Raw genomic sequence first — 17,256 nt, 5'->3', positions numbered from 1 at the left:
TCAGAACCAAAATTCGTTTTTAAAATGTGAGTTTTTGCCACTTGGAGGATTTCATTCCAAACTCTCAATTATATAATTACAAAAAAATCCATGTTTCAGGAAAACATACTTAATCTTAACATAAAACTCATGTCACTTATCACATAGACAGTCAAGTGTATAAAGGAGAAACAAAACAGAAGCAGTATTTACAAATTTAGACTACATGAGACATTGTGAAGACTTGTTAATAAACAACACAATACATACTTTTACACACTACATTTCAAAAATGATGCATCTGTGAACAATATGATAAAGGTCATAGCATTAAAGACTTTAAATTCAAGGTTGTCATGTTGAAGATTTTAAATTAAATTCAAGGTTGGTAGAGTTGAAGACTAAATGCAAGGTCATAATGACGAAGACTTTACGTTCAAGGTGGTAGTGATGAAACCTTTAAATTCAAGGATAGATTGTCTAAGAAAGGACAAACAACTAGCATTCAAGCTATTTAGTCAATTAGTTCCCTGTGAGTACAAAATATATAGGAATCGCTAAATGGATTAGCCTAATTACAAATTCTGTTCATTTCTAAATAATTCACAACTGCAAGAAGTCTTTTCACAGAATTATTCACATAGTTCCTCTCTATCCTTGTGTAGGTATTTCTGCTACATTTTTCAATCCTTATTCAAAACAATTCCCTCCCATTTCCATATTTGTAGAAGTATAAAATATTTTGAAACAAAGAAATGTCTGTTCTTTAGCTAGAGAACTATTCTCCCACTGACTTCTAGAAGAGGGAGAAAGAAAAAAAGATTCCCATTTCCTCCTCTTCCTCAAAAACACAAAGCAAACCAAAACAATCCAATTCCTAACATGGTGTCGCATAGAACCCAGGGCCTGGAACAATATTTCATGCTAGTTTTCCTGGTATATGCAGAGAGCAATTTAGTTATTTACATTATTGGGAAATCTATTTAACAATTGGATTCATGCCAGTGCTTCCATCAGCACAGCTTCCCTAAAAAAGGCGAGAGCAGCGGCGTCTTCGAATGGGAACGTCAAAGACTCTCCTCCGTCTCTCTTCCTCATCATCTTCATCAGACTCATCCATATCCGCCGAGTCATCGTCGTCGTCGTCTTCCTCCTCCTCCTCTTCTTCCTCTTCCATCTCTTCATATTCATCAGGACCCATCTCCTTGAAAGAGAAAACAATCTTTTGATAAGAACTTCCATCAGTTTTTTATACTTATTTTACACAAATTCTCATTTATCTAGAATCTAAACAACTGGACATGCCAAATAGGAATTTTTATGGAGTTGAACTGTGTATTTTCATAAATGCACGTGCTGATGCAAGATTCTAGAATGTATATACATATATCACATGTTTTAAAAGGCTCAATGTGGTTTTAATGGTAAGTCTGTTTCACTAATACAGTACTTACACTTTACATGGTAGTTGATAATTTGTACAAGGCAGCCAACAGACCACTTCTAACAATCCAAGAGAAAATTTTACTGGATTTATTTTAGTGTATTAAGTACTTTTAATTAAGTGTATTAATTCTTTATTAATCTATATGCTGACAGAAAAGAGGACTCCAAAATATTAATAAGGTACGACCTCTACTGGTAACTTACATGTACTGTCAGGTCTAATAGACTTCTATTGAACTCCTACTATAAAGATCTATCATTTCAACTCAATCACCAGGGGCAGCGTCTACTTGGAAATTAACTTGCTGAAGGCTCTCAGAATAGGGGCAACAGTGAGGTTGAACATCTCATGGAAACTTCAATTCTGCTTAAGCAGTGTCTCTGATAAAGGCTTGACTTCCTCTGCTGTCAATTTTTCTCTCATACGTTTGAAGACTCAGTGAGAGGAGTCGCTATATTGGAGAGAGTTCTGAATAGCAAGGAGCACCTAGCTGGTGATGTGGGAACTACTGGGAAACCTGGGATGTGTCAGTAAAAGGCCTTTCTGGCCTCACATATCCAGCACTCACTATGCCTCCGATTTCACCTCTGACCACTGTCCCCCGGCCACGGCCCTCCAGCTACACTGGCTGTTCTTCACACATGCCAAGCATTAGTATGTTTATGTAACATCAGGGTTTCAGGGCCTTTGCACTTACTATTCTTTTGCTTGGAACATCCTTCTGCCACATATATCCACCTGGCTCCCTCTACTTCTTTCAAGTCTTAACTCAAATGTTGCCGAGGCCTTTCCCAACACATCTTTATATCAGAACAACTGAACAGGACACTCCTTATATATCCTTTACTCTGATTTTTCTCCAGAGCACCTATTACTACTTGGTATAACTAGGTAGTGTTTATTTGCTACTCTTGTCTCTTCCAACTAGAATGTAAATTCCAAGGCAGAGGTTTTTTTGCTTTTTGTTTTTTAATTTCCTCAACTTTCTTCTTTTTTTTTATTGAGGTATAATTGACATACAACATTACATTCATTCGTTCCAAGTGTACAACATGATTTGATATTCATTTGATATTTGTATATATTACAAAATGATCACGACAGTAAGTCCAGTTAACATCCGTCACCATACAGTTACAGAATGTTTTTTCGTAATGAGAGCTTTTAAGATTTATTCTCTTAGCAACTTTCAAATTTGCAATGCAGTATTCACTATAGTCAGCGTGCTGTACAGTACATCCCCGAAGGCAGATCCTGGCTGTATTGTTCACTGCGTTTCCCCAGCACCTCATAGGGACTCAATAAATATTTGTTGAGCAAGCAAATTAATTAATGTGGGAGAAAAAAATTGTTCTTTAGGAGTTGTCAAAGGATTGTCACTTAGGATTTATTATAACACTAATAACAGCATTAACAACAATCAGAGAAAATATACATAAATATGACATGATATTCCATTATTTTTATTTTTTGATTTTTTTAAATCTAGGGAATGAAGACTTTAAAATTCAGAAGGTTCAAAAGGGGCAAGGGGGAAGGCTTAGGAAATCCTAAAACATTAAATTCAGGTAGTATGATCATTAGTCATCTTATTGAAGAAGAAAACAGAAAAAAATGTTAAAGAAGTCCGTGTAGCTAAAGAGGGAGACTGCTGATGTCAGATAAAAGTGTACATACAGAAGCAGCAGACGGAAAGAGGCACACACAGATAAGAATGGAAATAAGTAAGCAGCAGGAACCTCTAAAGTGTCCAAAAGCAAACAACAAACCACCTAGAGCAAGAAAAGGCTTAAGAGAAACCAAAAGTATATTTTGTAGTGACATTCAAAGTATAAAGCAAAACGAAGTATTAAGTACAATAATTATCATATGGTTAGGGCACAAAAAAGGAGAACAATTCAGTTTCCATATCAAGAAAACTAATATTTCAACAGAAAAGGTACAATACAAATACAACACCATACAAATACAATCCCCACTGCCTCTTTCATGTTGATTAGAAGTAAGTCCAGAATTCTCATTTCTTTGTATTGATATCTCATCCTTGAGAGAGAGAGAAACATTTTCCACAAGGCAGGTCAAAATTTTATATGCGTATTTGTGGTTGGGAGGAAATTAAAACTCTAAATAAGTAAGAACATAGTTAAGAGGGTTTAACATGTAATGAGTTTATTATTATAATTTAAAATTATAAGTTTAAAAATTGTAAACTTTAAAAAAAGAGTAAGTAAATACTATAAAATTTCTCAGTTTTCATTTCTAACATGATAAATACTGACATAACCCACATCAACAAAAGTTCTTTGGAGTCCTCAACAACTTAAAAGCTTAAAGGAGCCATGAGACCAAAAAGTTTGAGAACTGCTATCCTAAATTAAAGACTACTTTATACCCACCCTAACAAACATTAAAAACAAGTCTCACCAGGATCAAGCTGACCCCATAGTAACTTAACTGCCTGCCCAAACAAACCTCAACATTCTTTACACTTTAGGTCAGGAATATTAGCAATTTTAGGACAAGAAATATTATCAAAGAGAGAGATTTCATAATAATAAAAGAAAGCACTTCATTAAAAAGACATAATCATCCTAAGCATATCTGCATATAATTATAGAGCTTCAACACACATGAAGCATATCTGATAAAATTTAAAAGAGAAATAGACAAAACTGTAATTATGGTTGGAGATTTCAACAATCATCTTTCAGAGAACAAGGACCAAAAAAAAAATATATATATATATATAGAAGACTTGAAAAACTGTCAACCAATTTGAACTTTCATTTATAGGTAATATTCCCTCAATTAGCAGAATATACATTCTTTTCAAATACACAGGGATTAATAATCAAGACAGACCATAATGCTGGGACATAAAACCTTTAAAAGGATTGAAATTACACACAGCGAGTTCTCTAACCATAACAAGATTAGAAATCAGTAAACAAAAGTTAACTGGAAAACCTCCAAATGTTTGAAAATTAACACATTCCTAGAAAACTTACAGATCAAAATTAAATTACAAGGGAAATCCCAGAATATCTTGAATTAAATGTTAATGAAAACAACACATCAAAATTTATGAAATACAGCTAAAATAGTGCTTTAGAGAAAAGAAAGGCCTAAAATTAATAATCTAAACTTCTACCTTAAGAAGCTGGTAAAAAAGCAAATGAATCCCAAAGTAAGTAGGAGAGAAATAAAGAAAACCATAGAAATCAATGAAATAGAAAATCAGGCAACAGTAGAGAAACCCAGTGAAACCCAAAGTTGTTCTTTCAAATGACTAACAAAAGAGATAAACCCCTTAGGTAAACTCATCAAGAGAAGATATAAATTACCATTATTAGGAGCAAAAAAGGACATATGACTATAGTTCTTATGGCCATTAAAAGGATATCAAGGGAATATTATAAATAATTTTATGCCAATAATTCAACATTTAGACAAAATGGACAACTTCCTTGAAAGACACAAATGACCAAAAGTGGAATAAGAAGTAGGAAATATATGAAAGAAATTAAACTATTTCAAACTTTCCCACAGAGAACTCTAGCCCCAGATGGCTTCACTAATGACCTGTATCAAACATTCATGGATGATAACCAATTTCAGACAGAATCTGGACTAGTCAAAAACAGGAGACTGTTACAAGAAGTAACAAATTCCTAGTACTGGAAATACACAGTAGAAAGTATTCCTGCACTGGGAGGGAAGCTAAACTTCACTTCCAAACCCAGACGGTAGATCCTTTTCACCAGATATGCAAGCATAATGGCCTAAAGTCTCATATCATCCTTCTCTTTCCAAACTGGGCTTGGGAATGTGTCAGCTCTGGGTCAGACTAATCCTATGTCCATCTTCCCAGGAGCCAGAGGGCCCTTTCTGAACATTCAACACCTACCACTCAGTCACATTCTGGATATATGAGTCATAATTTATTTCTATTGTATATCAGGAGCCTCATAATTCTCTTTATTCATTTTATAATCCATAAGATTAGGGTACTGCCACTATCATAAAGTAATCCTAAAAGTGAGATTTTAAAATTATACCTAGTTGACTTAGGAAATGATCCCAAAGAGAGATGACTACAAAGAGGATTTAACGGGTAGACTTGCACTTTTAGTAGTCTCTCTCTAGGACATTTGTTATTATTTTACAAAATTGGGATTTTTAGCAAAAACACTGCAAGAAATTGCTTTCCTAATCTTAATGAAATAAAATAAAGCCTATTTTAACTGGTCTAGTGTGGTGTTTCTCATTAGGCCACAGAATTTTTTTTAGAAACGGTGGAAAAGAGGCTGAACCTTTAAAACCAGTAACCTCTCTCCATGATACTATGATGGTAGATACGGGTCATTATACACTTGTCCAAACCCAAAAAACGTACAACACCAAGAGTAAACCCTAATGTAGACTATGGACTTGGGGTGATTATGATGTTCCAATGTAGGTTCATCAACTGTAACAAAAATACCACTCTGGTGGGAGATTGATGATGAGGAAGGAAGTCTGTGTGTGCATGGGGGTGGGGGGTATTTGGAAAATTTCTGTACCTTCTGCTCAATTTTCTGTGAATCTAAAACTGCTAAAAAAAAAAAATGACATCTATTAAAAACAAACAAAAAAATCAAACAAAAAACAGCTAAACAGAGTAGAGTTATTCTGATTGAAGTGTATGGAGTCTAGCTTACTTATTATCCACCACCCCCACATATTCACATATTTCCTCAGAATCTCCAGGGTTCTCTGGAACACCATTTATAAACCATTTGTCTGGCTAATCAACAAAATCCCTCTGTGGAGTTAATTCTATAAAGCATGGAAATCAGTCCCAGAGGAAAATTTAACTCACCAATCGGGCTATAGACACCCTGAATGTTGGACAAGCCATATGGAATCGGGGAATAGCAACATTAAAGATCTTGTCTTTAAAGTAAAGAAAATGGAAGGTATAATATCCTTCCATATATCCTGAGGTTGTAGAAAATGTGGTACAACTTGTGTATTCATATACCCGACCTGGGCTGATGATTGGAAATTCACCTGCAGAGAAAACAGTAATAAGAAACCAAAGTATAAAACTCAGTTCTTCATTATAGTAAATAAAATATGTCCTCTATGAGATTATATAAACTATGTTAAAGTAAATGCACAATTAAAAAAAAAATCTAAAGCGCCCCGATAATCGAAATCTTTTAAAAAGCTAATGGTCAATGACAACCAGAGCTAATGATGACTGAAATCCACAAATGAGAATCTGTGCTACTGATTTTAACATTTCCCCCAAATTTCAAAAAGATGACCAATATGAAATTTATTTTCTCTTTCTGCCCTATGCCTGGTAACCCTACAGAATATGACAGTGAATAATTATCCAGCTAAAAAAGATGATGAACTTAAGAAGCTAACAAGGAACTCAGGTGATCCACAGAATGGAAAATCAATCCCTGAATAACTGTTTGCTGTAATTTTATTTATTTATTTATTTATTTATTTATTATTTTATTTTATTTGACAGAGAGAGAGAGAGAGAGACAGCGAGAGAGGGAACACAAGCAGGGGGAGTGGGAGAGGGAGAAGCAGGCTTCCCGCCGAGCAGAGAGCCCGATGTGGGGCTCGATCCCAGGATCCTGGGACCATGACCTGAGCCAAAGGCAGACGCTTAACGATTAAGCCACCCAGGCGCCCCTGTTTGCTGTAATTTTAGAAAAGTTCATGTTTAAGGTACTAAACTAATAGGATAATGATCTTTACACATTATATTTATGAAGCAAAGTACTGGAGTTACAAGAAGCCCAGAATCTATGATATCTTTCACATTGTAAACATAGCTATTAAAAGATACAGTCTTGGAGCGCCTGGGTGGCTCAGATGGTTAAGCGTCCAACTCGTGATTTCGGCTCAGGTCATGATCTCATGGGTGGTAAAATCGAGCCCCATGTCAGGTTCCAGGCTCAGCAGGGCATCTGCTTGAGATTCTCTCTCTCCCTCTGCCCCTCCTCCCAGTCATGCTCTCTCTCTCTCTAATAGATCTTTAAATAAAAATAGTCTTATCCACTAACTACATTGTGCCTTTTCCAAGCTGTATGTCACATATATGCTCTCCAAAATGTCTTAGAGGAACCTGATCTATAAACCCAAATCTTGAGTTACATACATACCAACTACTCCAGGTCCTTGAACTTCTTCTACATCACCTTTAGCATTTGTTATTCTCCAATAGCGACTGTCCAACTGACAAGCCTTCTCAGGAAGTGCATCCTTTGACATTTCAATCCTGGAGAAGGAAATGGGGTGGTAGAAACACAAATCTGACCTGATTTGGTTTCTTTTGCTTAAGAGCTAAATTATTTGGACTAAAGTCTGTGTTAACCACCTATTTCTGAAAGTTCTCAAAAATATGGGCCTGATTAGCTTGACTCTCCCACATAAATGCCTGTACCCAATTTGTACACTTGACTTGCCAAGAATCAACAATAGAATGGGGAACATAAAAATGTATGAACACATAGGTGATAATAATTTTTTGCTCTTTAAGTAAAGATCAATGTACGAAATGCTTTCCAGATAAAGTGCAATAAAAAATTTTAGTTTTCTTAAAAAAAAATTTTTTTTTAAAGATTTTATTTATTTATTTGACAGGGAGAGACACAGCGAGAGAGGGAACACAAGCAGGAGGAAGGGGAGAGGGAGAAGCAGGCTTCCCGCCGAGCAGGGAGCCCGATGTGGGGCTGGATCCCAGGACCCTGGGACCATGACCTGAGCCGACGGCAGACGCTTAACAACTGAGCCACTCAGGAGCCCCTCTTTAAAAATTTTTATTAAAAAACTGAGACTGAAGACATTTTCCTTTTTTCCATTAACTTCTAGAAAGCTCAAAGAAAAATGTCACCAATCAGTTACTAGGATTACACCTTGACTCTTTCCCAATACTATTATTTCCCCCCTTTCTCTAGGAATCTGCTGTCTCTTATTTTCTTTTGGAGTACCCTATAAGCAAGTGTCAGTGTTACTATTCTAAGCATGTTTCAATCTTACATAGGATCTGAATTAAACAATTAAAATAACAAACATCTGTACATGTGTAACTGGACATATCAAAGGCTGCATATAATACCAAAATCTTAGGATGCTCCCTGGTTAGTATACATAGCAAAAATAATTCCAGTATGTATATATGCATATATATGTATTTTTTAAATATCTGTAATATATCATAAATTATATAAAAATATATCTAAAAACAAAGTATTCTTAATATTTTAAAGCAATGAGTTATCTTTATGTCATCGCACAGAGTATTAAAGTGAATTTAATATTTGTTTTTTATTTAACCAAATTCAATGCTTAACACCATGCCTAATATACAGGCAGCACTGATAAATATTTATTAGAGTTTTAATCAATATAGACAGCCTAAGTGAAATTTAAAACGCCTGGTTTTATCTTCAACAATTTGATAGCTTCTAAATGCAACTCTTATAGACAGCTTTCATGATGATTATAACTTAGTGTCCACCTCACGAAGTACCTGGCACAATTCTTTAAACACAGTACATTTGCAAGAAATAACTTAAGTAACTTGGAGGTTACTGTAAACTCAAGGTACTAGATTATACTAGATTATAAAATTATACTTTATAAAATTATGTAGTATTATACTAGATGATAAAAAATTTTGTTATCCACCTTCCTCCACACCTCGGCAAAAAGCTGTCTTTCAAAATATGTCTGATGGACCATGTCAAAGGGGGCTACACCAACACATCGACAGGCTGTACCCCGTTTACATCTCTCACCTGATTCGGTATGTGAAGAAGTAGTGGGGCGGGTGGACAGAGCTAAGTTCTGGCAGAAACGATGTAGAAACTGAAACGGTAATGTCCCCAGTTGTTGCCACACACTCTGGATCATGAACATATCTAGAAAATTTTAAAACATTAAACGTTTTTTAAATCAACTAACTTCAAGTCTATAAGATAAAAGATTTCAAGATACAATGCAAGTTTATATTTTACCTTACGATCAAAAATTTAAACCATATTTGGAAACTTAAAGGTATACTCCTATGATGCTTAGAAGAAAATTATAAATTACAAGCAAACTAGAAAACCTTGGAAGACTTCAGACCAGTAATGACAGCATCAAGGCTCAATGATCAGTGGTTCGACTAATGATTCCGCAATTAAACTGGAAGCTAAAAAGAGCTTATCTCCGTTTTCAGAGCCAGGAAACTTTTGGGCCATCTGAAAACAGTGGCTCTGACAATAAATGTGTTGGTATGTTATTCTAGAGACCTCTAATTTATAATTAATCTATCATTTCTGCCAACCAGGCTACTGTGAACCAATATGACCTCTAATACTATCTATAATACCTGCATGTTTCATTTATAGATGATATATAATATTCGCCAAGAGATAACAGCTACTGACTTGCTATTCATGATAAATCCATTAACTGGCAAACAGTCTTTTTCCCCCCAAAAAAGAAACTATGTATAAAAAGAAACTATACCATAGAGCTGTAACTTCGAAATAAAAATCAATTTATTCTCTGGATCCTTCAAGATAAGAAAAATATTGGCTATTCAAGTGTTTGAATGTGGCTTTAAAGTGGGACTAACACAGTGGCACTTAAGATAATGAGAGGTTCTGTTATTAACCTTCTTTGAAACTTCATCTCAAGATGTGTAACTAATGTTTTTTTCTGATTTACAATCATTTTAGTCCTGAGTGAAATACCTGAAAATTTGGTCTCTGATGATTGGGAAACCACCCGATACAACATTGCTGACATAAGAAGTAAACCAGTCAGTAAAAGTAGCACCTATAAACCAGGAAGGGGTGGGGAAGAAGAAAAGGACAAATAATTTTTGTAAAATCTATACAGGAAACAATGATAATTTCTCTATGCTTAAGATACGAGATCAAAACTAGAAATACTTATAATTCTACTAGTCCATTATCAGGTCAATTTCTATTCTCAATTCTATCCATCTCATTCCCAACTACCTTGCTAGGGAACCCTCCATCTACCTTCAAACTACTTTTTACATTTATAATTAAATAACAGATTTAAATTTTATTTTGTGCTGGTACAAGAATGAAAAGCCTTCTTCTGTCTGTAATTTCTAGAATATACGGAACAAAGGAGATACACATACAGCTATGTCTAGGAAGAAACTACAGGAAAAATATCAGCACCTATCCTCAGACAATCAGGGTATATACCCTTGGCCCAGGTACCTCCTGACTCATGCATAAAATTCTGGCAGAAGCCAGGCTCAGCCCGGGCATCTAACAGGGGTATGGCACTGTACAGTTCTGGGCATCAAACCAATCCCAAAGTAGTCTAGTTGTACCACAGCAGATTCAAATGCAGAGTGGTTCTCCATATTCTCAGTGACCAGCTCAAAGTCCAGTCCAGACCAGACCACACATTCGTGATCTAGTGAGTGGACCACTGGACAAGTATTTACATGAATTATGTTTACCCCTTCTAGGTAAAACAACATAACTTTCTCAGACCCCCACATCTATTATTAATACAATCAGTGCCCAGCAATATTAGTCCCTGAATCAATGTTATTCACTGAATTTCTCTGTAATGTTGTTTCTATTAACACAGTTCTCACACTCTGCCATGCTGAACATTGGAGCTAAATTTATAGTATTTACTTATTACTCTATTTAGGGAATAATAGAAGATACAATTTAAGCTTGGGTCTTAGGGTTTATAGCTTTAAAATTTTAAAGGCATCAACCGAGAGAAGGTAAGCTACATTAGTTGGCTCTTTTCTCAACATCTACTAATGAATGGCCAATTCTAATCCTTTAATTATTGAATGTTCTATTTAAATGATTACCTACCATCTATCCACTCTGAACAAGATACTGAAGAGGCACATGAATAAGGTCATTAAAATTCATAGAAGCTACAATTTTGTTTTTAAAACTAGTGATTTCCCTATAAAGTTTAAAACATCATTTTGTATATTTCATGGAATAAAATGTTACAGTAAAAAAACCACAAATTTTTCATGGTTTACATAAAAATGAAATTGGCATGGTGTATTTTAAGGTACCTTAATTTATAATAATACACACCCAAGTGTGTGTTTTTTTTTTTTTTTTAAAGATTTTATTTATTTATTTGACAGAGAAAGACACAGCGAGAGAGGGAACACAAACGGGGAGTGGGAGAGGGAGAAGCAGACTCCCCGCCGAGCAGGGAGCCCGATGCGGGACTCGATCCAGGGACTCCAGGATCATGACCTGAGCCGAAGGCAGTCGCTTAACCAACTGAGCCACCCAGGCGCCCCCCAAGTGTGTTCTTTAAAATGAGGACAGTCTTTTCTATGCAGTCTTCACCACTCAACTTACCTGAACACAGATTCTAGTTTTTTCAAATATCTATTAATAATTCACTGAATACCAGGAGATTCCATCTTGGGTTTTACCAAAAATTCCAAGAGTGTCAAACTTCGTTGAATCAAGCCGGATTTTTATACATCCCGAGGTAGTTTACCTTTTAAAGTAAGCCTGTTATCTTGCCGTCTCTTTGGTAGCACTAGGGTTTTATCAAGGCAGCTTAAAGGAAGCCACTTTCTTGTCTCTCCTCCCAGCACTAACATCCCATTTCACCTCTCCTCCCTCAGTGCATCTCAAATCTTTTGCTTTGCTCTCTTATTCCAGGAGAAATCCCAGCTACCAGAATTGTATTCATCAGATTTTAGAACCCTGCTGTAGCGGTGGGGCCTTCCACACCATGTCAGACCAGCACCAAACCAAGAGTGAGAAACTCACAGAGCTTAGCTGGATGAACAGCAAAGGGGTGAGCTGCAATTGCAAACAAACTGGATTGTTCTCAAAATCCTATGAGAAATACCTTGGAAGGCCAAGAAAAAGTAGTTGAGCCAAAGAGTTCATGGAGCCCAGTTTATACTGGTCTCTGAAGACTGCTGTTCTCAGATCTCTAGTGATTTATCAGTATTTTCCCATCATCGGCACCACAAACTTTATAGGTATAAAGTTGTTTTATCTATCTGTCTCCAATTATGTATTAACATGATTGATGGAAAATGCATGCAATGTGTAAGGTAACTATATACATACTCATAGTAATTCTATTCATTCTCCTGTTCTACAGCAAAGTCCTAAGAGCACAAGATTATATAGGGCATGGCTTTTTTTCCAAGTAGAAAACAAATTCACACAAAGTACAAGGGCTATTCAAATGAGAGCCTAGATACAGTATTTTATAAACCAGCAAACTTTAAGAAAGACAAGTATAAATTGCCAGCTGATCAAGTAACTGCAAAATTTTTACCAATTTAATTTTTTTAACCAGGAAGAAGAAAGGAAAAGGAAGACTATTTTTTCTCCTACCTATGATAAACATGTCAATAGCAGCTGGATTCCGAGCCATTTGGTCCTAGGTGAGAAAAAGAATATTGTAATTGAGAAAAAGACATTTTACTTAATTTCTCATTGTTCATTATCTGTATCCTTCCCTGGAGACAAGGCAGAATAGATAAAAATAACAAGTGCTCTAACCAACACTCGGACATTACTCATACTTTTCAGTCCCTGCTCTGATGATTTCTATATTTAGGTCCTTTCTAAAAAGAAGAGTGCCAGGCACTTCTCAATAACAGTTAAAACACTTATGTACTGCGATTACTGTTACAGTGAACTAAAAAATTACCCTTTAGTTAGGAAGTAAAGGTAAGATGATATATATGCCTATTAAGAAAGGGCTTTAGATTCGGAGTCAAGAGACCTGAACAATTCTAGGTTGGTCACTTCTCTCACTAAGCCCTCATCCTACAATCTTACAGAGGTATCAAGTAAAAAATGAGCTAAAATGCATGAAAATATTTAGGAAAAAATAAAACTATGGAAGCTCTTTAAATATTTTCAATGTTATATGGAATCACATGTCTCGGGTATCTATGATTTTCTATTTTAAATTCCTCTTTTAAGTTAAAAGTTCACATTTTGGCAAAAATGAAGCCAGAAGATCTACAACTGAGAAATTACAAAGAACTGAAGAAATAAGAATGAAACCAAATACCACATTTTCTGTGATCATATTTAAATCTTAACAAAAGCCTCCTAAAAATGGATACACACTTCAGCAACTCAACTATGTAATGAAGAGTTTAAAAAGTTTCTATTGCACTCGGAACTTGAGTCAAATGATGTTCAAAAGCTAAATTTTTAAAGTCAGAAATGTATATTATAATTACTTCAACATATCGCTTTAGTTTTTCTTAAACTTAAATTGCCTTAACACATATCACAGCCTACCCTCTGTGTGCACAATGGTTTGCATTGTTTGTCCACAGGTAAAATTTTCCTTTGGCATTCCATAATGTCAGAATATTATGACTGAATATTAGCCCTCTAATTAGATGGGTCTATAATCAAATTGTATAATGCTCTATGCCCATTCTACAGCCCTGAAAACTCCTACTGCACACATTTATACACTCATCAGAACATATCTTATAGCTGCATTTAAACACCCTTCCTACTTACTGGACATTGGTAAAAAACTTCATTTTTGTTTCGGCCCTCCGCAGCTTCCACTGCTATGTACTGACTCAAACCAGTATGTATGCAAAAAGTTAAAGGGAGACAGTATTTCAGTCCCTGTCTCTGCTGGAAGCCTCCAGCGGCTGTATCGACGTCTAACAAATCCTCCGAACGATAGTGATTAGACAGCGCCATACTTCCCAACAACCTGAGAGCACAAAAATTTAATCAATTTCAGTGCCAAACAAACAGCTGTGCTTCATCTTTTTGATGAATGATAATTTCCTACTGACAGCTTTATAAGAACTGATTAACATGTCAATCACCAAAAACATTACAATTTCTTTACATTCAAACTCGAGTGGAAAGATTCTGATTTAAATTAAAAGCCTAAATGTCTAAAATGTCTAAAAAGCCTTTTTTTTTTTTTTTTAAGATTTTATTTATTTATTCATGAGAGACAAAGAGAGAGAGAGAGAGAAGCAGGCTCCCAAGGAGCAGGGAGCCCGATGCGGGACTCGATCCCAGGACCCTGGGATCATGACCTGAGCCGAAGGCAGACGCTTAACCATCTGAGCCACCCAGGCGCCCTAAAAAGCCTTTTTAAAAGAAAAATAGTTTACTGCTTTCAAGACTATCTTGCCGGGATATACTGATTTGCTAGTGTTTTGCTATATATGCATGTGTGACTATTTTAAAGTTTAAAGCAGTAAACTCTGATACCTTTATCTTGATACAACTTTTAGCTTATCCTATCCTCCCAGACAATATTAATGTAAATCAATCTAAACCTTGCCCAAATTTTCATAAACTTGGGATGCATGGGGTCTAAACTGATCTCACTGCATATACATGAGAACAGAGGTATTGGTCCTTGATGGAAGGAATCCTTGATGATAGGATTCCTATCCTAAAGTTTCACTGTTTAGACTGTGGATAGATATAAATCCCTGCGTAGAAATTATGACCTGGGGGCGCCTGGGTGGCTCAGTCGTTAAGCGTCTGCCTTTGGCTCGGGTCATGATCCCAGGGTCCGGGGACTGAGCCCCGCATTGGGCTCCCTGCTCAGCGGGGAGCCTGCTTCTCCCTCTCCCACTCCCCCTGCCTGTGTTCCCTCTCTTGCTGTCTCTGTCAAATAAATAAAATCTTAAAAAAAAAGAAAGAAAGAAAGAAAGAAAGAAATTATGACCTGTTTGTCGTGTCAATTCTGGGCAACTCTTTTAATAAAGTTCTCTCTTATTTGCTCTTGAAATATGACAATTTTTCAATTTTTGTCAAGTTTCAGTTCAATAGGGAAAAAAGACTAGAAAAAAACAGCTAGTAATTTCGGCTTATCTCATCATAACTGCCCAATATTTGATTTCTGCATACTACCTTATAATCTCAGTATGATCACCCTGTACTCACTCAACCCTGATCTAAAATGGTAACAAGGCCTCATATGATTCTTCACACACAGAGACACCACATTCCATTAAGAACAATGCAAAGTTCTCCCTAAGTTCTTATGAACATTTCATAAGTGCAACGTCTCTGAAATAGCTTAATTTCATAAAAGAACAAAAGGAGTAGGCCCAAAGTATAGCTTTCAACACTGTGAATGAATTTGACAGCTACTGTATGTCTGCTTTTGCCAAAAGGTTCCACAATGAGTACTTCCTCTTAAAAATAGGCCACTCAATTACAAGCTATGCCTGAATAGGACAAAAATCTATTTTCTTTAGTGTATGTAGCTCTGAATAAATTATTGCTTTTTACATGTATGGTACACAGAATTTACATCAAGCTCTCCAAAACAATTTACCTGGCCTATAATAGGATAAAGACCTCAAGGGTTCTGAACAGTTTTAGTTAAAATATACTCGCACACATACCCACCCTATGTACCACAGCATGCACCCCAACCCCAACCAGACTTCATTTTTTTTTTTTTAAAGATTTTATTTATTTATTCATGAGAGACAGAGAGAAACAGAGGGAGAAGCAGGCTCCCAAGGAGCAGGAAGCCCGATGCGGGACTCGATCCCAGGACCCTGGGATCATGACCTGAGCCGAAGGCAGACGCTTAACCATCTGAGCCACCCAGGCGCCCCAGACTTCATTTTTTTTTTTTTTTAAAGATTTTATTTATTTATTTGAGACAGAGAGAATGAGAGAGAGAGCACATGAGAGGGGGGAGGGTCAGAGGGAGAAGCAGACCCCCCGCTGAGCAGGGAGCCCGATGCGGGACTCGATCCCGGGACTCCAGGATCATGACCTGAGCCGAAGGCAGTCGCTTAACCAACTGAGCCACCCAGGCGCCCCCCAGACTTCATTTTAAGTATAAAGATGCATTGATAAAAATGCTGTTTTTATGAGACATATTTATTTTGGGAAAATCAAATTCAAGCAATAGATTCTGTCTTTTGGATTCTTATAAGGAAGAAGAGGGAATTCCTATACTCCTTTAATCTGTTAAGAGTAACTACAAATTGTATTTGTTTATTTTCATTCTGGGAAATGACGTGTGTCACTAAAAATAACTCAAATGGCAAACATTCTTACCCAGGAACCACTAACTTCTGCCCATTGTGGATACGATACGAACATCGATAATCATCAGGAAGCTTGCAACCAATCTGAGCTTCCACAGCATCTAGGTCTTCCTCTCGAGCACCCTCTGCAAATGCACAAAAAAACAAATTATGAAGAAACAATAAGCCTTATAGCTAAGGAGAAATACAATCTGCTGCTAGCCAGTGAAACAATCTTAGAGCAAGTGAATTCTGTCCAAATTGTACTGATGAAATATAGAGAAATAAATTGAAAATGCAGAGCAACATTTCACTTTGGCTTGGCTCTGACATTTGAAGCATTGAGAAGGAAATTCCTCAGTTTCCTCTCAACAGGGAAAACACTGGCACTCAGTAAAATATGGATAGGTATGCAGGAGGGAGATGCATTGTAATTACTTCACATTACAATGCAAGGGTATACCTCATTTTTCTTAATCTAAACACTCACATTTAAAACACACTCTCTATTAAAAAAAACTCCCCAGAAGTTCTCTAAACTGATGTTGTTCAAGAGTCTTGACATTGTCTCTTAATGAGAAATACAGGACATAGGTAGGTATAGATTCATACTGTAGGGAAGCCACTAACTTAAATCCAATTTTGCATGTTTGTCAGCTTGCCATCTATTCCAGCTTTAAAAAGCAGGAAGTGATTACAAATACCAAAAGAAGAGATTCATTTCCACTAATGGTTCACCAGGTGGTTGGAGCAAACCTCTTGTCAA

At 36.2% G+C, this 17,256-nt stretch overlaps 1 protein-coding gene across 2 annotated transcripts in view; it reads right to left on the bottom strand.

Annotated features, from left to right (window-relative positions):
* Positions 1-17,256, bottom strand: part of FBXO3 (F-box protein 3) — a 33,149-nt gene continuing 15,893 nt past the window's right edge. Inside the window, exons 4-11 of one of the 2 annotated variants that reach the window (XM_045893926.3) lie at positions 16,522-16,636; positions 13,981-14,185; positions 12,826-12,871; positions 10,180-10,264; positions 9,235-9,357; positions 7,597-7,712; positions 6,288-6,478; positions 1-1,183 (exon numbers count right to left, since the gene is read on the bottom strand). In XM_045893926.3, coding sequence (XP_045749882.1) covers positions 1,007-1,183; positions 6,288-6,478; positions 7,597-7,712; positions 9,235-9,357; positions 10,180-10,264; positions 12,826-12,871; positions 13,981-14,185; positions 16,522-16,636 — 1,058 coding nt within the window. In that variant the 3' untranslated portion in view covers positions 1-1,006. Of the gene's footprint in view, positions 3,550-6,287; positions 6,479-7,596; positions 7,713-9,234; positions 9,358-10,179; positions 10,265-12,825; positions 12,872-13,980; positions 14,186-16,521; positions 16,637-17,256 lie in introns of both variants that reach the window. The other variant, XM_064576690.1, reaches the window with a different exon arrangement.

Source organism: Mirounga angustirostris, unplaced genomic scaffold, assembly GCF_029215605.1.
Source record: "Mirounga angustirostris isolate CCGP_5_RB_7025 unplaced genomic scaffold, mMirAng1.0.hap1 SCAF_13, whole genome shotgun sequence".
NCBI classification, from domain to species: domain Eukaryota; kingdom Metazoa; phylum Chordata; class Mammalia; order Carnivora; family Phocidae; genus Mirounga; species Mirounga angustirostris.
The sequence above is the reverse complement of the archived record's forward strand: the minus strand, read 5'-3'. Positions and strand labels throughout refer to the sequence as shown.